We start from the raw sequence: 27,226 nt of genomic DNA, 5'->3' as shown, positions 1-27,226 counted from the left end.
GCAGGAATTTGGCCACATTCACACACGTGTTGCTGTGCCATTAGCTCGCAGGGAAAAAGAATAGGCCGTGACGTGTTTTGCTTACTGACGGAGGTGTAACAGGGGAAATCACTTTGCTTCCAAGTGCCTCTAAGCTTATCTGTGGAGCAGGGACCGTAACACGGGCGAACAAGAGCCCTCGCACAACAAGCTGATCGCTAGCCGAGTGCCCTGCTCCCTGCTATAGAAGCTCGTAAAGCAATCTAAAACCCAGCAAAGATTAAATAAACACATCTCTGTCACAGAAAGAGTGAGTGTTTATCCTGCAGAGCACCAAAGACCAACCCAACCCAACCTTGACCGCTCCAGCTGCTCAACGCTCCCTAGCCATGAACCCACTCCCGCGCTGGACGGCTCCCAGTTGCAGCCCTCAGGAAGACGGGAGGCAGGGACAGGAATCCAGCTGCAGGATTCAGGGCTTTCCTGTAAAAGCACAGAGCTGCTTTGAGATAAACCGGGCTAAATAGCTGCCTCTTGGGCAAAGCAGTTATCATCTCGCATTTCTTTTCACATATTAGTCTCACGAGGCTTCTGGGGACCTGCAGGCAAGGACTTGACCCTTAAAGAGCAAAAATAACAACATTTAGGAAAAGTTTGCGTGCTTATAGCTCCACTGAGAATTGAAGAGAAAATTCAGGGACTGTCTGCTTTTATGGCACGATGCATTTTACCCCATAGCATCTGCCCACAAAGCTCCTCGCCACTTCAAAGGTGCCAGGTGCTGTTTTCTCTCCCTTGACCCACCACCACCTTTCACAGATTTTCTTTTGCCAACCCTCCCTTCTGCTCCACAGACACTAGGTACCTTTTCCTTTAACGGATTAACATAAATTAAATTAAACTCGGGGCAATTTTTCCAGCTTCTTTTCCAGCTTTGCTTGAAATCTGCTGCTTCTGAAGAAGGGCTTATGTACCTAAAAGGCAGCCTGTTTTTTTCCACCTCTATCAGTTTGGTCTAATAAAAGATATTACCTCTCCCCGCAACCTGCGCCTCTCTTGAGCACACTTGAAAGGAGAAAAATGTTTACACAGTGAGAAATGCAGCTGGCAAGTTATTTCCCCTGACTGCCTCCGATACCTTTGAAGGTTATTTGCAGGCTCATAAAGACCTCTTTCTCCCTCCCAACTCAGCTACTTCCAGTGCTCAAAGTCACAGCCCAGAAACCGTGAACTCTTCATCTGTTGCTGCAGCAATAGCTGCAGAGCCCCAAATACAGCAGTGCAGGTCTGATCCTGCCCTCCCAGCTGCCCAAAGCGCCTGGTGTGACCCAAAACAGGAGCCCTGGGCGCAATGTTGCCAGGAAAGGGAGAAGGAGCTTAAGTCAGACACCTCTTGAAAATAAAAAAAACTCAGCTAGAAAGCCTGATGTGCCTAACAATAAGGCAAACTGCTGCAATTTAACTTGATTTTTATTTTTTTTGCAGTTCTCAGCATACAAAGAGCAGGTAAAGTGCACAGGCATTGCCTTCAACTGAGGGATGAGGAACACAAACCATGGGAGAGGTGAAAGAAATTAATGTCTGTGTGTGGAGAGTTGGTGTTTTTCCTCTGAGTGTCTTGACAGCCCCAGAAGAGCACAGAACTGAAATTAAATGGACAGACCAGGACTGTGTGAAGTGGCCACCTCCTCCTGCTGCAAGCTGCCTTGCCTTTTGCCAGCCCAGCCTGCAGTCTTGTTCTCCAAAAAAAAAAACCCACTCTGTCAAGTCAAGACTGTAAAAAGGCATTATTCTTCCATCCCTCACACTTCCGATTACCTTGCTGCTGAAACAAAACTTACATTTTCTCCAGAGAAGTACTGAAGACCTAAACTTTGACTCATGCATCAGAGTGCCCAGTGTTTTTGCAGTCAGAAACATACCATTTCACAGCTGGAGTCAAGAATACTCAAATCACTCTTAAACAAAAAGAAAAAACGTTGGGCAATGAAAACGCTGGTGCCTTTTATACCCACTTCCACAATTTTTAATGTTATTTTTACCGTGATGTTATGTTTAAACACAGCGGTTAACTGCCATCAAGCACGGTCCTCTCCCTGGGTTGCGTTACACAGACAGCTTTGGAAGTGTCCTTGGCACTTGTTGGTGCTCAGCTACATTTTGATCCATCAACAAAAAGGATTTGGATCCTCTTGGAGGTGCAGCAGATGGAAATGGACCATGAGCTGCAGAAATTGTTCTGTGGCTGAGAAAGCCACTGCAAGAGGTGCGAGGCAACCCAGCCACCATGTGAAAAATGACTTCAGTATTAGTCTAGTCATTCCAGCAGGAATTAGGCTGGATATTAGGAAAAGCTTCTTTACTGAACAGGTTGTGAGGCATTGGAATGGGCTGCCCAGGGAAGCGGTGGAGTCACCATCCCTGGAGATCTTTAAAAGACGTTTAGATATAGAGCTGAGCGATATGGTTTAGTGGAGGACTGGTTAGTGTTAGGTCAGAGGTTGGACTGGGTGATCTTGGAGGTCTCTTCCAACCTAGAAATTCTGTGATTCTGTTCCACAACCAAAACATGAAGCAAAACCGGCATAATTCTGTCCTAAGCCCCCATGCTGTACCCAGTTCCACTTCCCTCAGGAATTGAGCCATATCCTGCAGCAAGATCTCCATGTCCTTCACAGCCAGCATTAAGAGAGTAGATACAAATCTCAGGTGATGTGATCACAGTCATATCTGCACCATGTAAGAAAACCCAGGGCCAAGGAGCCCTGCTGAGGCTGGCCCCAAGCTGCGGGCTGTCTTGGTCTGCTTTGCAGCACTGGGCACCAAGCACTGTGTGATGCAGCCTGGCTGAGTGTGTAAAGGACCCTAGAAAGAAAGGCAGACCTGGAGGAGACCTTCTGAGATCATTTCAGCATAACTCCTCTGTGGCTTACCAGAAGGGAATCAAGGAAATGACTGAAAATTCCCTGTTCTTCCATTGAAAATGCTCCCCTGTCCCAACACACAGAGGAAACCAGAACACATGTAAAATGGTGTGTGTGTGAAACCAATAAACCCTCCAAATTCAGCCGAATTTTCAAAGCCGTTGCAGTCATCATTTGACTACCAAATAACAGAAGATCTGTAACACTGATCAAGAGACACATCGGTTTATCTCTCTTGCCCCAACAGCCAAGGCAGGGCCCAGGCTCAGGACCACCCCACGATCCCTTCTGAAGGCAGCCTAAGCAGGTCTAAGCAGTCCCTGAAATGGCAGAGACATTTGGGAAGGGGGGGACATGCACAGCACTCTTTGCTGAAAACTGGGCTGGAGCCAGCACCTCACTCCCTGCCAGCCCTCAGAGCAAGGCTGAACTTTCCTCCTTTAAAAAAAAAAAAAAAAATGTGTTGAATAGGAGTAGCTCTCATCTTCAAAGTGACAATTTCCCTAAAAAAAAATCTGGGTTTTTCAAGTGAAATTTGTCATTCTGTATACTGAAGAACCAGGTCTGAACTTTCTCTGCCCTTTTTTTTTTTTTTAAACTAGCTTTAAATTATTTTTTTTTAACCTCAAAATCTCTCTTCCAGTTAATAGAGAGACAAAAAAAAAAAAAGATAAAGCCAGGATGGGCTAAACACTGCCTTCTCCTATTCTCCCTTCCCCATAAGGGAAGACAAACAGTTAAGTTGTGGCACTGGCTTTGCATTTTCTATTTTTTAAATTCAAACCACTACCAAATTCTTCATCGCTCTTCTATTAGGCCTAGAGTCACAATTTACTAGCATTTTCCGCCACCTCTTTTTATTTTTCCCCACCATTTCAACCAACCCTGAGAAGTTTTGGATAAACTTGTATAAATACCGAAAATCTAAAAGTGAGGTGCCCAGCTAACAGCAAAAATCTCAGAGGATTCTTGACTTTCTCCTTTCTTGGGTCACCAGGGCAGGAAACCATTTCAGGAGATGCATTTAGGCTTCTCTGTAACTTGCCTCTTTCAGTGGACAATCCAAACTCAATCTTCTGGTGGACAATCCAAGCTCAATTAGCATGTGATTAATTATATTTAATCACACACGTTTCTGTAAGGCAGAACCCACCCTTCTTCAACCTGCTGAGCTTTCTCTTTTGAGCAAAAATAAAGAAAATGAGCAGAAACCCCTGCAGTTGCTAGAACTGCTACTGGCTGGCAAAATGTCTTACAGACCACTTTGGAAGTGGTTTTGAGGGCAACATTCATTCTGCAAAGAGCTTTGTCTTGCTCCTAAACGCACAAAATTCTAGTTGAACCCCAAACCTGGCAGCACACAGCTCTCAGTAAGGCACGTGGCTCCTGCAAAGCCCATTCAGCACCCTTCATCCCTAAAGGACTGAGATGGGAAGACACCAGGCGATCCCTGCAGCAGCATCCCAGCTGTGTGCCAGGTTGCAAGCATGTTGGCAAAGCACAGACCTGCAAGCAAGGTGTGATTCTGCAAGAGATAAATTTGACGGCCCACAGCACAAAAAGCTGAAGGAGCTGGGGCACTCACACTTATTATCTGATGTGAGACAATGCCGCTGAGCTGATTACCCACAGAAACAGCCCAGCACTTCCAAATAGTCCCAGTATCTGCAGTAACAAATTTCCTTTAGCGCAGTGATTAGATCAAACAATCACTGTGCACCTCCAGAGCTATAAATATGCTCCGAGGTAAAAAATAAAATAAAATTTCCCTCAGCATCACAGGGCATCTGGTACGTGACTTCCTCCTTTATTCCTGCAGAAGAAGGTGCTGGTACAAGTCAGCCCAGGTCACCAGCTATAAAAGCAAAATCCCAAAGCTCTGTTTGAAACTGAAGCTTCCTTAGGTAAACGAAATACAGGGAGTGAAGATGCCCTGTCCAGAAACGCAAGATTTGGGAAGGGGCTCCACCTAGAACATGCCCCACCAGAACACATCAGTGGTAAGAAGAGAATTTGCCCAATTTTGGCAGTACTGTAAGGCAAAAAAGTTAGAAAACACTAATATTCAGCCAGGCAGCCTTGGCAAGGTCTGCTGCTCCATTGTCATGCTCAGTAACCCCAATCAAAATCAGGAGGCTGCAGAGAATTAATTGCTTCAGGGAAGCACAGTCCTTACCCATCTTTCCATCTACATCAGGCCTCCATTCCACCGGTCCCAGACGCTTGCACCTTATCCTCCACTCTCAAGCATCCACCCTGCAATGACAAGAGGACACCATCCTTAATGCATTACATCTTTAATGTATTTTTTACATTGTTTAATGCAACCCAAACGCAATTACACATCACATTTTGCAGTGTCCCCACGAGATAACGCTCCCCTAGGAAACAGACCGACGGCAGGACATGGAAAGTGTCACTCCTAGAGGCAGCCTGTACCAAAGCAGAGACCTAATTTTAGGTCTTCCTAATTCCAGCCAAGGTTCCCAAAAACTGCATCAGCCTCTCTCTGACCTCATGGGAAAAAAATGAGTCTGGGCAGCTCTCAGCAGCAACGTATGAGCCACACATCCCTCACAGCAGGTAGTTTCCTTGCAGCGCTCACACAGACTTTGCCTGTTGCCCCAAGCTGCTCCTGCTTCTCTCTGAATTTACCCAAAGCCCATGAGTTTACCCAGCGTACTGCATTTAGCTGATAAAAAAGGTTTCTTTTTTACACGTTAGCTGGCTGATAAGCCCACAGATTTCTTGGCCATAAACTTGTGTGATAGCATGACTCAACGCAGAGGCATCTCACATACCTCATCAGCCTTGGATGGAGAGAGGAAGACACCCCTGTCCTGCAGTCCCTACAGGAAATATTGCCCCAAAACCAAGATGTGTGTGTGCCAGGATGTGGCCATGAACTCTGCAGCACTACGTACCCCGTATCGTGCTGGAGCGGTGGAGGGAGGCACTCTGAGCATCCCCTGGCCCAGCCAAATCGATTTAAAAGCAGTAACAAATCTGAAGCGAACCAGGAACGGATCGAAATGATTTTCTGCAACTCCGCTGCCTCGCTGCTGGCGAGCAGGAGGAAATTTATCCAGCCTATTTCGAGAGAGACAGGCAGGAAGGGAAGGCGATAAGCAAGCGGTGAAGGCGGAGAAGCGCGAGTGCCACGGAGCGCCTTGTTCCTTCTGCTGCTGCAGCTTCCTCTCGGGACAGCAGCACTTACCCTGAGAGCTCACGGCCGCGGGGGGCTCCTCTCTGTCCTTTTTCAAGACAAAGGAGAAGGCAAGGAAGTAACTAACAGGCTCAGGAAGGTTTAAAATCCCATCTCGAGAAGATATTGGTCGGTCAAGGCAAGAAGTGGATCAAGAGAGAGCAAAAATCCACCAAGAAACAGTGCAAAAGCTCCAGCTGATTTAACAACAACAGGAAACAGCTCAGATCTTCTCTGCTTTTGCTTTCAGAATTGATGCAGGACTTCCAGTAATCAAGCTGCGTGCAGAGTTTGCTCCAAGGGTCACATGCAGATAGCCTGGATTTCACCCGAAATTCATGAGCTAGCCCGGGTTGACTTTGTCAGATTTTTCTAACGCCTTTTTGGAGACCTTTCAGGCCTCTGCAGTCTGCACCCAGTCCCAAAAGCGTGCGCCTACAGGAGCCACGCGAGCAATCCTTGGGAAAACTGGGGACAGACACACGGGAGAAAGAGGTTTTCTGTTGTAGCGGCTCTCTTCAATCCTCGGGACAGGCAACCTTCAAACTGGACCGCAAACACCGGCGATTTCCGTGGCTTCCCAAAAATACATACCAGCAGCTTCCTGTTACAGCAGGCCAAATTCCTGTTTCGAGTACAAATTCTGCCTTTTTATTATCTCCTGTAAAAAACAGGGGGGTGGGAGGGAGAGGAAAAATCCTTTTCCTCCTCCAATGCACTCTGGAGCAGCATCCCACTTCTCCTCCCACCACGGTCCCCTAGCAGAGCCTTCAAATCTTGGAGATCACCACGCAAACCACCTGAAACAGGGCTCCTGCTCCACACTGCGCCTCTCCAACCACGGCAGAACCAACCTCTGCTGTGAACCTGCTGTAAATCTCCACCATGAAGCTCCAAACTACAGCCCTGATAGCCTCACCATGCACAAAGGCCTCCTCACAAGCAAGGAGGGCGAGAGATGAGCGAAGCGTTGGCTCCCAGGGCTGCAGGGGCGACGCAGGGCTCATGTTCCAGGTTTGTGTCGTGCACGCAAGAGACTTGAGCTGCTCTGCTCCGATCTGCTCAGGAAACTGCCGGAGATTACTCAAGCTGCAGGAAACCCCGGGACAGATACGCTCATCTGGAATAAAAGCAGCTTGGATTTGACCAAGCTGAATTCATTTCTGCAGCCCGAGTGGCTCAACACCATTAAGGCTACACGAGTGAAGTATCCACACCAGAGCTTTATGCAATTAATCTCCTTTAAAAATGAATCCCAGGTGTTTTTTTTCCCCCTTCTCCCCTGCTTCTGGGTGGGAAGGGATTAACTAAGACTGGGTTCAAGAGGCAGCAGCAACACACCTCCCAGCTCTGGTCTCTGGGCAAAGCAGCAAAGGAGGTGATGGAGAAGAGCAGTTTTGACCTGGCTTTAAGAGAAGACAAAGAAGTGATGGGAAGGCAGTTAGTGGGAGAAAAGATTTGGGATGGGGGTAAGGAAAGAGGGATGAATTCAGTCCAGCACTGAGAGCTGCAGTCACCAGCAGCCTGCCTGATTTTAAATGGGATTTATGGTATCACCTACCCCCAGAAGTGCTGGTCTTATCCCACAGAGCCTCAGCATCCTATATAAAACACAGCCTCAAAAACCGGGATGTCTTATCACTACCACACCATGAACAAGTGGCTTCTCTTCCCCAAGTTTCCAGGGAAAGCAGCACCTACTTAGCCCAGCCTGAGCACCACTTACCACGTTGGTTTGAAGGTGAAGGGACACGGCACTGTAAAAAAAATAATAAGAAGAAGCCACAGTTGCCCCTGAAATGTGGCTCAGCTGGAAAGCTACTCAAACCGGCGTTGCTAAAATTGGGACTTTCCTTGTTTTTTCAAGCAGCAGGGAACAACATGTTGGGCTCAGAGAGTTTAACAAGCAAGAGTCAAGCGGAAAAAATCTCTCCTTTTTTTAAGAGTTGACCACATTAACTTTCAGCAAGTTTCCGGGAGTCCTGCCAGGGCGCTGGAGTTTTGTATACTACGGAACTGTTAAAAATATTATTGTAAATGTTATTTTCAAAAAGCTTCAGAGGCCAGGGCTTGGGGTAGTGTTAAAAACAACAGCAAAGCAAATGAGATTGTTTTAACTGAGAGAATACAAACGCCTGCATGCTGATAGCTTAGTCAGACAGCCTGCAGGTTATCACGGTGGATTCAAATGCAGAGAAAGGTTGAAATATTAGAGATTTTCTCAGATCATCTCCAATTCATCCTTAAAGTTTTGTTCTAGACACTAGAGGACATTTGATCTGAAGCACATACAGCTGCCCTGGAAATGGGATCCGTATTTAGGGAATCTACAAAAAAGAATTGTTAAATTTTGGTGATGCTTGAGAAGTGTAAGACCCCACCCTCACAGCATGTCCTGCTCAGGTTATCCAAAGGATGCACAACGCAGGGGAACTCAAAAAGAAGCCATTTAAGCCCACGCACCACTGTTTATGAGCACGCAACAGGGATGGACCTTCTGCAAACGTGTGCAAGCCTGGCTTATCTCCCAAGTGGGCAAACTGCATGAGCCAAGAGCCGTCGTGCAAGATGGAAGATTGTTGTAGTCCTAAGAGACCCAACCAATGCAGCTAAGTTCAGCAGCTGCTTCTCAAGAAAAACCTCCCAAACCATCCTGTCGATTCCAGCACAAGATGTGTATAGAATACGAGCTTTAAAACATGCAAGGCTGCTTGCTATTCACTTCCCTGACAGCCCTTTAAAATAGCCACTGAGATATTAAAATCTCTCCTGTCAACCCCTCCTCTTCCTGCAAACGATTTTGTAAATGAAATAACGCAGATAACATGCTCCAGTAAGGTTTTTTTTTCCCCATCGGTTTCCCTTTCTGCTTTACAGTAATAATCCTTTTTTACCAAATTCAGTGGAATAATTGGTAATTTATACCAGCATATGAAATAGTTTTGATTTTTTTGCACTGAGACTGCAAACTCCTGGAAAACCATAAAACAAGGAAGCAATCGAAAGTATTCAAAAGGACTCTTCTATCAGCAAAAACAGCTAACGCAGCCCTAACAGGTCAGAGCTAACGCATTTTGCATATATATATTTGTATATATCAAGCAGACAATTCAAGCAGAGTAAATTTCCAGGGAGCACACGTGGAAGCAGCTGTTCGGATGCTTTCTGGCAGAGCTGCATCCCTGCTGAATTCCTGCCTGTTACAGAGGAGCTGCCTCCTCCAGCAGCTGGTAGAGCCCAACCAACCCTACAGACAACCCTACAGACACCCTGATCACACCCCAGGCCCTAGATGCAAATGTTAAAAGTCTGGCAGCAACCAAGTCTGAAGGTTCCTCACCTCCTGCAGGCTGGGGCGTTTTTCTCTCAGGAAGCCAACCCAGCCAGGCTCATTTCAATGCACAGTTCTCTGTTAATGATGGTCTGTGATTAGAGGAGAGCACTGTTACGCATCATTTCTCCTTACACAGGGCAAAAACACATCCTTGGGTGGTTACCTATGCGCTTATAAAACACAGAGAGACCCTGATGCAAGCAACACCAAGATAAATCCTCTTAGATTTCAACAAGCAGTGCCCCTAAGTGAAGGGGCAAGGGGGAAGACATCTGTGTACAAGATAAAAACCAAAGAAGAGAAGCATCAGAATTTCTTCTATTTTTTTTTTGTGTCCTTTTTTGTTGTTGTTTCTACTTCAGTAACTGCAGACCTTAGGGATAAATTCAATCCAGAAAGCATATCTGGAAAAGTGAGGTGACCGTCCTTCCCCTGGGGGGGGTGGGGGAAGAGGAAGAAGGAGCAGAAGCTACAAGAAGGAAGAGATACTAAAACTTGCAGACAAAATCCGTCCTGAGATACAATTTCTGACAGGCCCAGTGTGCTCTAACAGGATGTCAAACACCGAGTGACCACGTTTGGGCCAGGAGGGAGGGAGGCTCACCCGCCCCTGAGGCGGGCAGCAAGGCCTTGTGGCAGCATCAGGCTGCTGGAGCTGCTGTGCCCTCTCCCCTTGCTACCTGACCCACTTTCTCTCACTTCCAACATCCTGCTGACATCCCACACCTCCCACAGTTCATCCTCCTGGCCTTTCTACGCCAACATTTGCCCTCCGCTGGCCGCGATCGATAGTCCCTCTCGCAGCCATCCCGCCTCCTTAACGAGCGGCGGCCTCCTCCCCGCGGCCCTTCTGGCTTCGATCGATTAAACCATGACTTTCTGATCGACCGCGAAGCCACAGGCTGCAGGTTTATCGACTGCCTCCTGCCCTTTCAGCAGCTACTTGGTTATTTTACCCCTTCCCGTGGGCAAGGAGCACAAGCTCCACGGCGCATGGGGAGACCGGGACCTGAGGCTCGGCCCCCAAGAATCGCCTCAGAATTTGCGAGATCCTTTTCTTGCTCACACAACTTCTGCTGTGTAATTCTGGATCCAGATTAAACCAGGGGAAAGCCAAGCTCAGCAAGTGAAGACTAAAATGCCTGTTGTGTTTTTGGGTGAAAGGACCGCCTTCCTGCATAGCCCCGGGGACGCTGCTGTCCCCAAAGGCTACGGGTTCGCGTGCGCGGCCAGTGGGGTGGTGATGGGATTATGAAACAGAGCCACGTGGGGCAGCTTCTACAGAGGTTTCGTTCTCCTTGTCCTCTTGACCTACGGTATCACATGAGCTCGAGGGTGCTTGCCTTCATGTGGGACTAAACACGACAAAACATGGGCGTGCAGCAGCAAGTCTTTGGCATCACAGCCTGTGGGGCTCTGCAGGTACCTTGGAGGAAGTCTGACATGAAGACCTTCAGAAGAAAGAAACCTGTCACTCCCAAGAGGCCACGGAGCAACCCCTGGACACTCAGGGCAGCCACACAACACCTCCAGACTCAAAGACAGTCAGGGTAGAGGTTGCTCGGCTGCTCCAAAGCCAGGCCGCTCATGAAGGGCAGTGGGGAAGCAGTCAGCTCCTCTCAGAAGAAGCCTCAGAGAAACCCAGCACAACTTCATATTGATTCCCACGGCCCTGCTCCAGACAGAATTCATTTCCAGGATGGAAAGAAACATATGCCTGCGTATCAAAACAAAACACAGAAGCCTTTCCAGCTCTTCAGCTGCATTTCGATGGAAACCAGAAGGCGGTCACGATGGAAAGATTTCAGTTTTCTAATTAATCCTCCCTGCTGAGTGTTTAATGCTGCTAATTGATGAGGGGAGGTGGTGTCCAGACAGCGTTTGCGATTGCTTTTTGCATCTTCAGACCAAGATTTCTCTAAACCAAATAGTAACAAGGCAGATTTGCTCGCTACATGCACCATGCCCCGCTCCAACTCCTCCACCAGACATCTTCTAGGGGGGAGGGAAGGCAGGCCAAACGCATCTTGGGGCTCATTTACAACTGTTGGAAGTTTTCCTGGAAAATGTCATCCACGATACTGTCACTTCCACACGAGATGCCAAGAGAAAGACCACGGGTGCCAGGGACATGTTCTGTACCGTGAAACACCCAGCTCCTACCAGCCTCAGGTTTAGGGGGTAGCTCCTCCTGATTAAGCAGAGCAGTTGCTGAGCCACGAGATGTCCCGTAACACCTGCAGAAAACTGCACAAAACGCACAGCAATGTCAGGATACCCATCATCGGGCCAAAGCACAGCCCTGGGGGCCCAACACCAGCAAAACCACGTCATTGGTGGCGAAGCAAGCTCGGTTGCTCACCTGCACCACATAAGAGACCTGGTTTCTAGCCCCAAATATTGATCTCACAACACTGTTGACCAGGAGACACCCTTGGAAGCGGTGGAGTGATCCTAAATGCACAAGCCAAGAGTCTCAACACAGGAAGGCAGTTCAGCACGTGCCTTGATATGAAATTTCTCCTGCAGTCCCCAATGTTTGGCACACGCTCCAAGTCTTCCCCGATTTAGGTAAGAATAGAATCCATCCCTTTACATTTAACACTCGGTGATTTCAACCTGGGTTTCAAGCTAAGTGCTCTCGGCCATAAACAAAATCAGGGAGCGTGAACAAAAAAAAACACCAAGTACATGTGTATGAGGCTGTGCTATGGTTACACGTTCCGAGGAATAATAAATGAAGCAGTGTTGATGGTCCCCAAGCACCGGCGTGAAACTCCAGCTCTGCTCTGTTTGTCATAGCAATAGCATTTCCACCTGCACCTTTCTGATGGCTCCTCTGGGAGCCTTCACGCGCCGCCGTCATAGATCATGGCAAACGGAGCCCAAGCCAGCTGTGCAGATGTCTAGCTGGCTGACCTCTCCTTACCAAAGGATTCTATTTTTTTTTTCCCCCTATTATTATTAGTGTTCAAACCACCTACTCCATCACAAATATCAAGTAAAATTAGCTTATTCCTCGAACGTTAAAAAAAGATGAGCTGACGCCCGCACAAACCGAGTCCCAGCAAGTCACCGGGAAGGCTCCAAGCACGCCAAGAATGTTGAGCCCAGGGCTTTGGGCTGATTTACTCCAAAATCCTCTCGCTGCATGCAAGTTGGGCACATGCAAGCCGAGTCACACATGCACAAATCCCTCACCTGCATGGGCTGCAAGCTGCTCTTCCACAGCACCCCGGGTAAACTCCTCCTGTCTGCCCGACAGCCCGCTAACAAATAGACCCCGGGGAGAAAAATTGTGCGCCAGCAGGGAGGTGGACGAGATGATCTAATAGGACCTTTTCCATCCCTTAGCTTTTATGCTTAGTCACAAAATAAATATCTCCCACGTTGTAAAGAAACGTGCTGGTCTGCTTATGTTGGGAGAGCGTTGCCCTCTGAAGACATCTCGGTTCCTGCTGCGATGTCACTCGTGCTAGCAGGACTTACCCAAGGAGTAGGTAAAGGTAAGCAAAGGAGGGCTTTTGCCTGGCTTTCTGCTTCAGTGAGCTCTCCGGCACCCAAGCGAGTCTCCTAATTCCTCCCCTTGCAGCCACAACCAGCGCAAGAACCTCATTTCTGTATTATTGGAGAACTCCGTGCTTCCCTGAGCACTCACACCTGATCCTGTCCGACACAGAGAAGCACTCTGGTTTTGCAAAGCACAAGCTGGCAGGAGAACAGACAAAAGCATCCCATCCATCAACCAGCCAGGTGCAACAGGCTGTCAGAAACCCAGCTCCAAAAAGAAAGGAATGAAAAGTGAAGAGGCAAAGAAGCAATGGGTTTGGGGAGAGGAGAATCCAACACAGCTTAAATCGTACAGCTTCCACTGCAATTTGCATTGGCAGCGGTTCATGTCCCCAGCAGCAGCAAGGCCCTCTCTTATCTTCAAAATGCAAAAGAATCTCAGTCACACAGATAAGGGCCCAGCAGCTGCGCTACTCCAACACCTCCAAAGAGTGGTCAAATAAAGCATGCACCGATTTGTAAGGCTACCACAAGAAAATGCCCTCACATAATCCAAAGAGCCCCACGATCTCTCATCTGCAAATTTCACAATGTAGGAAAAAAATAAAAACCAAAACACTTTAACCGTGTAAAGGAGAAAAAAGGGAAAGCCACACAAATCTAGATCTCCTCTTGCAACTGGGTGGACATCAATGAATGGGGAAGCAATGTCCACTGCTCCTACCACTGCAAAGGGAGCTGGGACTAGAAGGTTCTGCTTCAGCTTCCAGTTCAGATGCTGGACCATGGGCCAACCCTGAGCGCTGCCAATTCTCACAGGATTTGGTGCTTTTCATAAGTAGCCGGTTCCTGGAATCACATGATTACCTCAGAATCCACACTTCCCGATTCTGGATTAAAAAGAAGTACTTGTAGATGTCTAAGTTGAAGAAGGAAGCATAAGTCAAAGACTGAAGTGCTCAAACAAAAAAGTTAATTCACAATTTTAATTTTTTTTTTTTGGAGGAAGGAATGGGATCGAGGACTCTTTCCCCCAGTGATATACATTGGAAATTTTAGACTGGGGAGAATGGCTTAATATGGGGGGGGGAGGGGCTTCTACATCCCCATCTGTAGGTTACTGATCAGAAAATCCAGCTTTCAGAGCAAAACCTGTCGAGAAACTATACAGACCCTTGACGTGTGCAGCTGTTGGCCTCTTTCCTCAAAAGAGCCCTGTTCAGCAGAGGGCAATATGAAGGCACAGTGGTTTAAAAAATAATAAAATGCAGTGGAACAACTTGCCAAATTTTGCTTCCACTTCTTTTACCCAGCCTGAAGTAAGGCAAAGCCCTGCGAGTCCAGCTGTGCCGGCTCATCTGCTGGCATCCTCCGCTCCCCAGTGTTACCAGATTTACAGCTGCCGGTGGGTCTTGCCCAGCAGAAATACTGCGTGGTAAGAACCAGTCTGTAAATAAGGCCTCATCCTGCTGAAAAAGCCTTTCTGGGCTCTGACGGAGCCCGAACCGTGGTGGTGCTGAGTGCCCTGAGCAGCTTTGGGAGCTGTGTGCCAACACGAGCAGCAACCTGGAGCCAGCACCCGTGGTCCCGATGTCAGCAGGACCGTGCCAGGCGCTGTTCCTGCCTCGCAGGCCACGCAGAGAAAGGAAGCCTCGCTGCTCTGGCTTGGCAAACGCTTCTGGGTTTCTCTATTATCTCATCTTTGCGATTAGGAGGAAGTGAGCACAAACCTGTTGAGGCGCATTGTTCCCGCTCCCCCCTGGCTTTCGGCCGGGTGCTTATGCTCCTGGGTTCCTGCTGTTCCCAGGGCTGATTTGCTGCCCCCGTGCAGCCCACGAGGGGCTCCAGGACGTTGCTGCAGTGTGTGGGGACATGGCTGTGCCTTCCCCAGCTGGGAGCTTCACCAGCAGGAACCCACAGCATGCAACAAGTTGGTCCACATCTATTAAACTGCCAGCCACATCTGATATTGCTGCATCCGTGATATTTAACGAGCCTGATTCTCACCCTTCCTGCAGAGCACAGGTGCATTAAACCCACCTCTGTGCAGCTTGGTCCCCAAGGACAGGAGTGCTGCTCCTCTTAAAATGAGCCGCCAAAACCAGAAGGTGACTGAAGAGGTGACAAATAAGTAAAGAAATATACTAAAAATAAAATTAAAACCAGGTTCGGTGTAATTACGGCTTTGTTTGCCTAAATTTCTCTGCACCTCCTTCTTCTTCTTCTTCCCCCAAAAGATTTACTTCAGGAGAAAAATGCCACCCATTGTGTTTGTGTTTACAAGAGAGAAAAAATACACCTTTCCCCTTGGTAAGGCAAAACAAGTCATGCCACGAAAACTCAACAGATGTGGAAGCGACAGGCCTTTTTTTTTTCCTCCCCTTTTCAAATGAAGTATTTTATTAAGCGAGCTCAAAACTCCGGATCGCCGCATACAAAGAAACAAGGTTGGAAATCCCCCTCCCTCCACCCCCACTGCTGTTTGCTAAGGAAACCAGCTGCTTGGCCCCAGCCAAAAAAATGATCTCAGCCATTCTTAAGAGAGCCTCCAGTGCATTTTCATGAGTCATGGAAAGCAACAACTCGTTGCTTTGGTAATGCTAGGTAAGCAACTGCTCATCCATCCACAGCCACGCTGCCAGCAGTAAGTCAAAGAGCAGACCGTTTCTTGACGGATTACATCAGAAACGGCCCCAAAATAGAGCTTTGCAGCACGACTGCCTCGCAGGAAGCTTTATAGGACATGCCACAAGTAGGATTTAGCAGCCAGGGTCCTCTGTGGGCCTCATCCTGAACCCCAAATGGAGGGGAGAGTGGCAGATGCAGGCAAGGAGCAGTGAGAAGAAGGAGAGAGACTTCTCCACACTCTTCTCCCAAGCCAGGGCAGATGGCAAACCTGCAGCCCACCAGCCCAAAAGCCAACGCCGGGGCAAGGAGGCTTGTTGGGAGAATTGCAGGGTGCTTCATCCACAGACCCCTTCCAACCAGGTGGGTCTGCACACCACAGCTACACCTACACGACTCAGTGAACACACTCACACAGACACACACAAGACATGCCTCCACCAGCCCTTCACCAAACCATTGGCTCTTCTCATGTCTCAAGGACTGCAAGCCAAAAGGATGCCCACGTGCAGTTAAAACAGGAGACTGTGTCTACTGACACCTCAAGACTCAAGCAACAGAGGTCCAGGCAACATATCCAAGCACCGCAAAGGGAAAAGCCATGAGACAAAAGCTCAGCGTGCCACCTCCTCCCTGGGACAGCCCAGCTGGCTTTCCAAAAGGGAATTTCTCCCATGCAGGATTTCCTGGACACAGCCAAGGCTGAAACAAGCTTGTCCCCTGCTCTCTCTCAAGCGATGGTTGCAATCTTCAGCACCTTCCATACCGGGGCCAAAAGGCATTTGTTTCGGCTCATCTCCTGTGACGCAGCTCGTGAGCACAAACCACAGGTCCTTGCCCCAGCCTGACGCCGAGCAGGCACACGGCAGGCATTAGTCACACCGGTAGTGCCGTACGTGAAGCTGCTGAAATATTGTGCTGATTGAGTGTTTTCTCTTTCTCTTGACTCATCGGCCAGGTATCACAGAGAACGACACAAGCACCATTTGTAACTTCAACAGCTCAGCGCTTTAGGGACAGCCCCAGCAAGCAACACATTTCGTCACCAAACAAAAATAGGCAAGAGTGGGTACAGTTTCTCAAACCCTTCACACTCAAGAGCTAATTTCAGCCAAACGAGGTGAAGCCAAGCCGGTCTGCAGGGACCATCATTAGGGGACGCAGAGAACACCACAGCCGCCCTCCCATCAGGGTCACCCGTGACTCAGGTCAGCATCCAGGAGCACTTTGGGGGTGGGAACAAGGGGGCAACAGCCCAAGCCCACTGGGGAAGCAGATCCTCCTCCAGCAAGAGCTGGCCTAGCAGAAAACTGTGCGTGGTCCCACATCCAGGCAGCCCCAAGAGTCCTGCCCAGCCCCAAACTGCAGCAGGTACCTCAGGAGACATGAGCAGGGCTTCCCTGGGTTGCCACCACCTGAGGAGAAGTTGCCAGGGCTCAGCAGGAGCCACGTGCAGTTTGCAAGGGAAAAGCCAGAAAAGCACATCAAGTCCTGTGAGGAAAGGCTGAAGGAACTGGGGGTGTTTAGTATGAGGAAGAGGAGGCTCAGGTGTGGCCTCATTACTCTCTACAGCTACCTGAAAGGAAGGGGTGGGGAGCTGGGGGTCAGCCTCTTCGCACAGGTAAGTGGTGACAGGACCAGAGGAAATGGCCACAAGTTGTGCCAGGGGAGGTTTGGGTGGGAAATGAGGAGACATTTCTGCTCAGCAAGAGCAGTCAGGCACTGGGACGGGTTGCCCAAGGAGGTGGTGGTGTCACAGTCTCTGGGGGTGTTCAAGGAGAGGTTGGACGTGGTGCTTGGGGACATGGCTTAGTGGTGACATTGGTGGTAGGGGGATGTTGGACCAGATGATCCTGAAGGTCTCTTCCAGCCTTAATGACTGTGATTCTACACACAGTGAGAGCACCAAAGCGGCTCCTTTCCCTGCCCTCAGCACTCCGGCAACGCACAACACGGCTCGAAGACACCCTTCAGAGCTGGACCTCGAACCTCCCAATGAAACCAATGCTGCAATAAGCCAAGCACAGCTCAGGACAGTCTCTGTCTATTTCTCCTTTGCTACCAGCTCCCTCCAAATCGAAATAACTGACATATTTTGCATATTTCTCTAATGACTCTGTTACACCAGCACTGAAGGATTAAGACCAAGGAGCAGCAAACGCATTCCACTGGTTTATTAACCGGGTGCTCAGGTTTCCCAAAGGCCGCCCTCCAAGTTGGAAGCCAGCAAAAAGGGTTGCAATAAAGGGATCAGCACTGTGCTGAAGGGTGAACAACAGGCATCGAGGCTGCAGCAAGAGCACCCTGGCAAGCTTTCCAGGGCCTTGGCCCAGCCTGGTGTTTTTACTGAAGGATGTTTCATACGTTCAGCAAGACAAACCCAGCTCCACAGCACATTCAGACCCCACCTGGAGCCTGTGCTCAGCTCTGGGGTACCAGAAGGACAGGGAGCTGTTGGGGTGAGTCCAGAGGAGGCCACGAGGATGCTCAGAGGCTGCTGAGGAGCCAGGCTGAGGGAGTTGGGGTTGTTCAGCCTGGAGAGGAGAAAGCTCCAGGGAGACCTCAGAGCAGCCTGCCAGGGCCTAAAGGGGGCTGCAGGAGGGCTGGGGAGGGACTCTTGGGCAGGGGTAGGATGAGGGGAAATGGCTTTAAACTAAAAGAGGGGAGATTTAGATTAGAGATAAGGAAGAAATTCTTCCCAGTGAGGGTGGTGAGGCCCTGTCCCAGGCTGCCCAGAGAAGCTGTGGCTGCCCCATCCCTGGCAGTGCCCAAGGCCAGGCTGGATGGGGCTGAGGGCAGGGGTCCCTGCCCATGGCAGGGGGTTGGGATTAGCTGGGCTTTGAGGTCCCTGCCAACCCAAAGCACTCTGTGACTGATCTGCCTCAGCAGAAGCAAACCCAATCTCTCACCTCCCATGTCCAAGCACAGCTTCCCCACTGCCTGCAGCCTCCTGGACTGAGTCACTCCCCTGTCCCAGCCCACACACCTCCTTCCAGCCACCCCCTTCCACCTCAACCACCCCGTCTCTCCAGACAGCAAGCTGAGTACCCGAGCCGTCAGCATCACCCACGTACAGATAACATCACCAGCCAGCCTCCACGATGGCACTGTGCTGACCCGGCACGCAGAAAAGGGACAGTCCCTCTGCAGGGCACTCCCTGGTTAGTGACAGAGAGGAAAAGGCGCGACGCCAGCAGGAACAGAGCATCTAGGACAGGATTTCTGTGCACACACAGAGCTATAAGACCTCACCCTACACCGTCCTCCCCAGCCGAGCCTTCCTTATCGCAGCCCCACATGGTGGCTGCCCCAGCCCTTCAACCTGGCCCGGAGGTGACATCCACCTGTCGGCGAGAGCTTGTGTGTGGGTATCACTGCTGCAGCCTTGCGGAGCTGAAGGTGCAAAGAACTCACTGCAAACAGTAAATATCTGCTTTTTTTTTTTTTTAGGCTCTTATCACAGAGGGAGCTGCACTATTTCCAGTTTGCAACTGGACTGGGATGGCCTACTTCTTCTAAATTGAAAAAAACAAAAACATAAAGGTTGTAGTGTAAGAGGTGTAAAAGCAAGAAGCAACCAACCATCGTCATCACAACAGGTTTCCACATCCAAGGAGCATGCCAGACCTCAATAGATGCCCCCAAAAAGCCTCCACACCTCCACACCCAGCCTGGCAGCAGCAGAACTCAGAGCACAGCACTGGGCTCGTCTTTGCACAGCACCTGATGGCTGGCAAATGCTCATCACGTTAAACTTCCAGCAGTCCTACAGGGATCTGCAGGCACTTGTATGGCTCTAGAAGCTAGAAATACCTTCACGTGGACCAGACAAACAGCACTGCTCCAGGACAGCCCTAGTAGATCAGGAGCGCTCCAAGCACTGCAGACCCCACAAACTCCTCAGCAGCACTTAGAGCCTTCCAACCTGCTTCACAAGGGCTTTTAACCCCACCAATTAATCCCTAAAGCAACTGCACAGAGCCTTTCCCCCTGTGAATCACCTGGTTATCAATCAGATGACTTGCTGCTATTTAGCTCACAAGCTCCACGCTACAGCAAACTCCTACAGCATTCACACTCCCCCCTAGCCAGGGCTATTTTTTCAAGTTTTTTAGTATTAAATCACAACCTGAATGCTCAATCCATCCAACCCCCTTCCACCCAGGCTGTTTACAAAGCATCCCACGCAGCAAACTGGCCAGCTCCTTCCAGGATCTGGCCCGCGCTGCCGGGCATGGCCCCAGGCTGCCCGGACTTTGTCCCGTGCCATTTCTTCGTCACCCAGCCAGATTCCACCCTGGGTTTCAGTTTGGTGGCAGCTCGTCCTCCCCGATCATCTTGCACAGTGGGGAGGGCGAAAGGAGAGGAGCTTTGGCCGAAATAGTCATGATTTTGGGGTAAAATGTTAGCCAACAGGGGTTTTATCGCAGCGGAGGGCAGGCCCTGCTAGGGATTCTCATTAAATCCTGAGTCACTTGGTCTCCCCTGACATTTGTTTGAGGATTTTCCAGGGAAGGGAAAAGAGGCTGAAGAATGCATTTTGGAGCCAAAACAACCTCTTCTGTGGCGTACAGGTACCTGTCACCCTAAAAGCCTCAGCACCTGCAGGTCCACCCCTGTGGGTTGCCCAATGCTCTAGGGACCGGTGCAGGATGACATCCAGCACCACATCCCCGTCCCCACAAGAAGATGCAGGGCTTGAGCGTGCACCTCCTACACCCCACCTCACCAAATGCTTCTCCCCAAACCACTGCAGCAGCGGGTAAGCCAACTTTGGGCCAAATTCCTCTCCACTACGACTCATGCTGGGACTGCAACCTGTCTGTTTAAGCCAAGGGAGCATCTCAGCGCTCTTGCTCTGCCATCCTGTGCAGCCCATCTTCTGCAGGGAGCAGGCTTTGAAGTGCGAGGCATCTATTTTTCGGTCTTGTGTTACTGACGGGACAGGGATTTGGTTGGAGCCCAGTGGCATTTCGCAGGTCGGGACAGACACGCTGCCCCCGTGGATGCTTTCCTGGAAGGATTCCCAGAAAACACCCGGTCACCTTCACCTTGCTGGAGCTTAGATAGGAAAATAAAGTCTGGGGATTCGGGTTCGGCATCAGCGGGCCATTTAGAGCTCTTCTCAAAAGGCTGAAAAGTGCCTGAGGACTCCAAGGAAAAAAAAAAAGTTGAATTCCATATCCCCCTTCCTATGGCTCTATAATGCGTTTTCCATCTCGCTGGTGCACAGCTGACATTCTGCACATTGCTGTGCACATTGTGCTTGGCCGCAGCTCCGTGCGGAGAGGGGAGTGGAAAGGCCAGAGTCCAACCAAGTTCCTGCTGCCGTCGGGCACCAGCGGCCCCAGCTCCCAGGACAGCAGGGACACGGGACACGCATCCTTCTCCCGTGTTGGACCTCAGGAAATGTAAAAAAATCCAGAGATTTGGAGAGATTTGTCCATCTCTACACAACACAGGCTCTCCATCCCAAATGAAAATCCAGGCTACATCTCTCTGAGCGAGCTGTAAGGGTCTCCAAAAAAAGAAACACACTGCCCCTCGGCACACGTAGCCACGGCAGAGTTTCTGACGGAGATTTAAGACTGATGGAAAAAAACTCGTGGTACCGAACCCCATTTGGGGAAGGGATGTATAAAAGAGCCTTTAAAGCCGCAGCCCACCAGGCTGGCAGCCCGTCCAGCCACGCATCCTGCCTCCAACAGAGGAGCTTTTACAAGCCGGGAAAACTTCCTAAGGCAAAGACTGTGCCCGGCTGCAGAGGAAAGCCCCAAAATCTCAACCCCCTTCTATTACATGGTCTGGAAAGCAGACCCTCAGATGCAGCTATGCCAAGATGCATTTATTCAAGCCTTGAAACTCCCAGTGTCACCTAAACTCCGTATAAACCCCAAATCTCCAAAAAAAAGACCCTGTTATGTCGCATTCCCCATCCTCAGCGTTTTGAGAAAGCCTTTTGAGGGGTTTCACCCCTTGCACCGGCAACGCGGGGCCAGCCCCAAACCAGAAGCAAGGTTTAATTGCAAAAAAATTAATAAAAAAATGAAAACGCCACCGGGTTGCGAACCGAGAATTGGGGAGGAAGAGGAAAAAGCAGCAGATGAGGGGAAAAAAGGCTTTTTCTGGGTAAAATGGGGCCGGCGAGAGACACGCTCACTGCAGGGTGGTGGGTGGAAGGCTTCGTGCTGAGCCTTGCCTTGCAGCCAGGGCTTTGGGAGCAGCTTTTTTACCCCGAAATGAAACCCATCCTGCTTTTCTGTCCCCTATAGGGCTGCTGTAGGACAACCGTGTCGGGCACCAACTTGGGGAGACGGCTGGCGGAGCCAAACCCGAGCAGCCTGGAGGAAGGGGACACCAGGACCAGGTTGGGAACCCAATCTGCTGCCTCTAAGGGGACATCCCGGAGGTGGGGGGGTTGTTATAGGGTGCCCAGCACCCACAACCCCCCAAATCCCAAAAGTGCTGTAGACAAGCAACACCCCTCCCTTGCATTGCTAGAGGATGGGGCAGGGAAAAACTCGAAATAAAACGCCTCCAGAACCAGACCCGGACACGAAACCCCAAAACCGAACCCGCGGAGCCAAACCCGGACACAAAACCCCAAACCCAAATGGGGCAGCGCGGCTGCAGCCCCCCTCCCCGGATCCCCTCCAGCACAGCCTTACCCGTCCGGAGAGCGGCTATCCGCGGGGAGCCATGCGCGGAGGCTGCGAGTGCTGCTTTGGCACGGCTGGGCTGGCTTGGATTTGGCACGGCACGGCTCGGCTGGGCTGGATTGGGTTGGGTTTAGCACGGCTGGGTTGGATTAGGTTGGGTTTAGCACGGTTGGGTCGGGTTTGGCACGGCTGGGTTGGGTTTAGCACGGCTCGGCTCGGCTCGGGCTCAGCTGGGTTCGGCTTCGGCTCGGGCTCGGCTTCGGCTCGGGCTCGGCTTCGGGTTCGGCTCGGCTCGGCTCAGGCTCGGCTCGGTTCGGGGGGGGGGGCGGCGCGGGGCGGCGCACAAAAGCGGGAGGAAGCGGTGACGCGCTCGGGCGCCTCCGCCAATAGGGAAGCGGCCAAGCCCCGAGGCCACGCCCCCACCCGCGGCCGCCCCGCGTCCCGCCGCCAGGGGGCGCCATTTTGTGCCTCACCGCCCCTCCGCCGGGGGGCGCCATTTTGTGGCCCCTTCCCCGCTGAGGGGCGCTGGGGGTTGTGTGGGGGTGGCAGCCCCGCTGGGTTCTCAGTCCTTCAGTTTCTTCAGTTTTTGGTTAATTTGGGCTAGTGAGGTGTTGTTTAGCCCTTGGGGAGTCCAGGGGGTGGGCTGTTGAGGGAGCCGGTTGAGGTTCTGTGGAGTTTGGTGAGGCGGGGGGCGGTTGGGGGGGTGAGGAGGGAGGGAGGTGAAGCCCCCTCATGGAGCTGCAGCAGGGGGGACAATGAAACTGCTTAAACTGTGTAGCTGTCTGCACACAGCCAGGACATGAAAGGATTGCTCTTGTCACTTAATTTGCTTTTGCCACTTCAGGGGGGCTGAGGGAGAGCAGACGCAGCCAGGACTGAAGGACCCCCAGCCCTTCCTGGGCTGTCAGCGATGCCCTGCACAGCGACTCCAGGCTCCTCAGACAGCCTCGGGGCTGCTCTGACTCACACCCACCTGCCCCAAGGCTCCTTGGTGCATCCCGGTCCCTTTGGGCTTAGCCCTCGAAGGCTTGAAGGCAAAACAAGTTAAAACAAGGCCTGAGCCTCAGAGATGATGCGAGTGGGGCCTGAGGTTTGCACTAGAAATCACTCACGCTTGTGAGAAAGGCAGAGAACTCTCGCAGACGATGGAGAAAGTGAGTAAGAGTGTTTTGCTGACTGGTTCCCCGTTTCCCCATTTAGTAAATGCGTTGTGGAGAAGAACAGGAACAAAGTCAGTCTGCAGTTGTGTGGGAGAGAAAAAAAAAAAAAAAAAAAAAAAAAACAGGCAGAATCCTAAACCCAGACCCATTCACCTCAAGCTTTTCAGGGCTGGCTGCTGCAAGAAAGTTTCAGCAAAATAAAAAAGCCTATTGCCTGTAAAGGCAATAGAAACCCCAACCAGGGACCCCTCCAGAGAGCTTCAGATCTCACAGCCCCGCATACAATCGCGTGACCTATTAATAAAATCCATAGAAACCAATTCTGTGTACCAAATAACAGCAGATGGCTCCAGCCCAAACCGCTCCGGGTTCCCTCACTCCATAAATGATTTTACTGGGGCTAGTCGTGATCTTGATGTAATTGAATAGGTTTCACTCTTCTCCCTCTCCCTCCCCCTCCCCAGAATATTTGTGCAGCTTACGGAGAGGCATCCAGGGGGACCGAGCTGTTGCTGGAAGGAACCTCTGACTCCAGCTTGCCTCATCGGTTTGGGAAGCGGCGTAAGTCTATCCTGAGCCACCTGGCTTGGAGAAGGAGGTTGCCTCTCTCTGCACCTTCCCTCTAACCCTTACAGCTTTTAATAAAGCTCTGGTAACTTGGCACATTCAAAATGTTTGGCTCCTGCCCATCAGGGATGTATGTAATGAATTCTTGTGCAGATGCATTTCTGAAATGAATCAGATGTGTTTACCTTGGGAACCAGGCACAGGGCTCCAGGACTTGGGTTTCGAGCATATAAGGCACTAAGTGACAAGGATCTCCTGTAAAACCTCCTGTTTTTAATGGGAATCCATTAGGCAAGCAGCAGTTCCTTGTGAAAACTCCTTCCAAAGCAGTTTCTCTTTCCTCAACTCGTTTGATGCTCCAGGAATCCAGCTGCAGGGATTTCGGTTCTAGGGTGTTCCTGAACAATGCAACGCCCTCGCTGTGTGCAAAGCCTCATTCTGTTGATGCCAGCAGCTCTCTGCTGATGGGCGTGCTGAGGACCTGCCCCAAAATTCTGCCTCCTCGAGCTGCTCCTGAAAGCATTGCTGAAGCCTGGCAGGATGCGTGGAGGTGTGTGGCTCTGCGTGCTGTGGTACAAACACAATCCAGCAACCCTCACCACCTTTCTGGAGAGGAGCAGGGAACACACAGCGGAGAGCTTTATGGAAAGTCAGTGCAGACGGTGGCTGTAGTGGTTGTAGCGTCTCTCTTATTTCTTATTTCTTATTTATTTATTATTTATTATTATTTCTTATTTTTTATTTCTTCTTATTTCTTTCTTGCTATGCAGAAATAAGAGAGACACGGAGCTGTTTTCTGTCCCTGAGGACAGCAGACACGGCACACCTTGTATCCACACAGCCTGCTTCTTCCTTCTTTTCTTTAGGTTGGATGTTAGGAAGAACTTCTTTACTGAGAGGGTAGTTAGACATTGGAATGGGCTGCCCAGGGAAGTGGTGGAGTCCCCATCCCTGGAGGTCTTCAAAAGACGTTTAGATGTTGAACTGAGCGATATGGTTTAGTGGAGGACTGGTTAGTGCAGGCCTACACCACCCTGACAATATCTGCAGAGAAAAGTTGGGTAACACCAGTGGGTGCTAGTGACATACAAGAAAAGTGGATCTGCAGCCCCAGAACTTGCAAATCACAGCCCTGGGCAGTTCAGTTTATGCTCCTCCTTTCATGATGTCAGCACCAGCGTTTGCTGTGGGGAGCAAAAGGGGAAGACACTTGGCTTTTACCTAACTGCTGCTATTTTGGGCTGTGGCAGGGTTGCTGAGCCCCCATCACTTCCCAGCTGCCCTCCTCTTCCTCTCGTATTGCACGAAATGCTCCCTGGTCGTTGGGATTGTCCTCCCTGCATGGGATCTGCTATGGGAAAGCCCTCACAGCAAGCAGGCTCTTTGCCTCAGTGGGTTTTGACTTCTTTACTCAAAAAATGCAGAAGGCTGAGTGTGACAGCAGCGTGCAGCAGCGCTGATACACCAAAACACAAAGGTTTTAACTCAGAATTTATCCCCACCGGGTGGGATTACACCGAAGTTAAGTTGTGTGGATGATTTTTTTTTTTCCTGGTAGCTGTCACGTGTGCTTGCATGGCTGGATGTAACTTTCCGTGCCGCCGTTGTTCCATGACTCACCTTCTCTGCCTAAACAAAGGCAGAAAGAGCTCCAAGGAGGACAAAGTGAAAGTGGAGGGGACCCGATTGCAGGTTGGCTTGGTGAGCAAACGCTATTACTGAGCGTTTTTCTGCAGTTCTCCTTCACACACCGTGTATAACTGGAAACTTGTGTCCTCCAAGCAGAATTTGCACGGTGATGCTGGACATCAGGCTGCTCAGAGGGGCAGAGCTGAAAGCCCTGGCTGCATACAGACACACTTCAGACTTTTTCAGACAAGGTCAGAACCATCCCAAAATATCTACGGGCTCATCTGATGCCAGAAGCTTGTGGAAAGGAGCACAAGAAACACTGTCCTTGCAGCATTTGCAGCTGAAAGTGCAAGAAAGCCAAAAATCACAGGGGATATCCTGCATTTCTGTCCCAACTTCCCCCAAAGTTCAGAGAAAATCACAAGTTTCCTGGGTAGAACTGAGATTCCCCCACGCTGTGACTGGCCCCTCTTGAGTAAAGGCTGAGGGATGAGACTGAGACTTGGTCCTGACTTGGCTTCAGGCGTGTGTGTCCAGCCTGCCCTGTTCTTTGACTCCCCTGCCTTTGGCAGGATTTGGCTCCCTGAGAACCCGACCCTATTTCCATAATCCCTCTCCTGATTACAGCTGCTGTTTTACAGCATTTTACACTTCTTGGTGCATTCTTGCTGAAGAAGCTCCCATCAGAACTCTTCAGGCATGTCTACACTCCCGCAGCTGACGGGGAATCAAGCACAAGCAGCCATCGTGCCCGTGAGCCTTCGTATTTCTTCACGGAGCTGGATTTGAGCTGCCAGAAACCAGGGGAAGCAGAGACTGATTTACCATAAGTGGGACCCGTCCCATTAGCCATAAACTTATCCGCACGCATCGACTGCAAACCCGCAGTTTTTCCCTTAAATCTGTCACGAGGGGGGGGAGAAACAGCAGAAACAATCACAAGCTGGCTGTTTACGCCTGTTTTGTTTTAGAAGTGGGCTTGCACAGAAAGTTTGCAGCCCTGCTGCACAGACAGCTCGCAGCCATCTCTTATCACAGCAGCCATATGTCCTCGTTTCCTCAGCTGCAGCAAAATACGAGCCGTAATTAGGAAGCTGGGGGTAAAGCGCGTGGCATCCAGCGCTGGGAGAGTGGATTTGGGTGAAGGTTACAAAACACAGAAGGGAGCAGTCCCTCTGGCTTTCCGTTGCGTGGTTGTTGGTCTGTTAACCACCCAAATCCTCCACGCATGGGGGAAACCAGGAAGGTTTGTGAGGGGCCTGATGCATTGGGTTTGTGCTCAGCCGGTCCTGGGCATTTAATTTCCTGTGGAAATGACTCAAAATCAAGCCTCAAAATGCGATGAACTGACCTGCTGCTGTTTAAATCCCTTTGATAAGGTCTCAGGACATGTGGAGGGGATTGAGAGCGTTCGTGGATGTCCTGTGGAAAGCCTTCCTATGGGATGCACAGCCCGGCGGGGAGATCCCACTTTCCAGCATGGAGCTAACGTGGTTTCAGCAGGGAAACAAGGAGCAGAAGGGTCCCGCAGGAGCACTCAGACATTTTTCTGGCTTCTCCCTGACCAAAATCACAGACAGTTGTCATCTGTGGCCAATGTTCAGAGCTGGTGAGCAAAACTCAGTGTCACC

The 27,226-nt window shown here is 50.4% G+C and overlaps 1 protein-coding gene across 2 annotated transcripts in view; it reads right to left on the bottom strand.

Annotated features, from left to right (window-relative positions):
* Positions 1 to 22,555, bottom strand: part of LOC101795869 (mitogen-activated protein kinase kinase kinase 3) — a 65,576-nt gene extending 43,021 nt beyond the window's left edge. Inside the window, exons 1-2 of one of the 2 annotated variants that reach the window (XM_027450359.3) lie at positions 22,246 to 22,555; positions 5,080 to 5,159 (exon numbers count right to left, since the gene is read on the bottom strand). In XM_027450359.3, coding sequence (XP_027306160.1) covers positions 5,080 to 5,083 — 4 coding nt within the window. In that variant the 5' untranslated portion in view covers positions 5,084 to 5,159; positions 22,246 to 22,555. The remainder of the gene's footprint in view (positions 1 to 5,079; positions 5,160 to 22,245) is intronic. The other variant, XM_027450362.3, reaches the window with a different exon arrangement.
* Positions 22,556 to 27,226: the final 4,671 nt, after the last annotated feature.

The sequence above is a fragment of the Anas platyrhynchos genome, chromosome 2 (genome assembly GCF_047663525.1).
Source record: "Anas platyrhynchos isolate ZD024472 breed Pekin duck chromosome 2, IASCAAS_PekinDuck_T2T, whole genome shotgun sequence".
Classification (NCBI taxonomy): Eukaryota; Metazoa; Chordata; class Aves; order Anseriformes; family Anatidae; genus Anas; species Anas platyrhynchos.
Note: the sequence above shows the minus strand (reverse complement) of the source record. Positions and strands in the feature narration are given on the sequence as shown.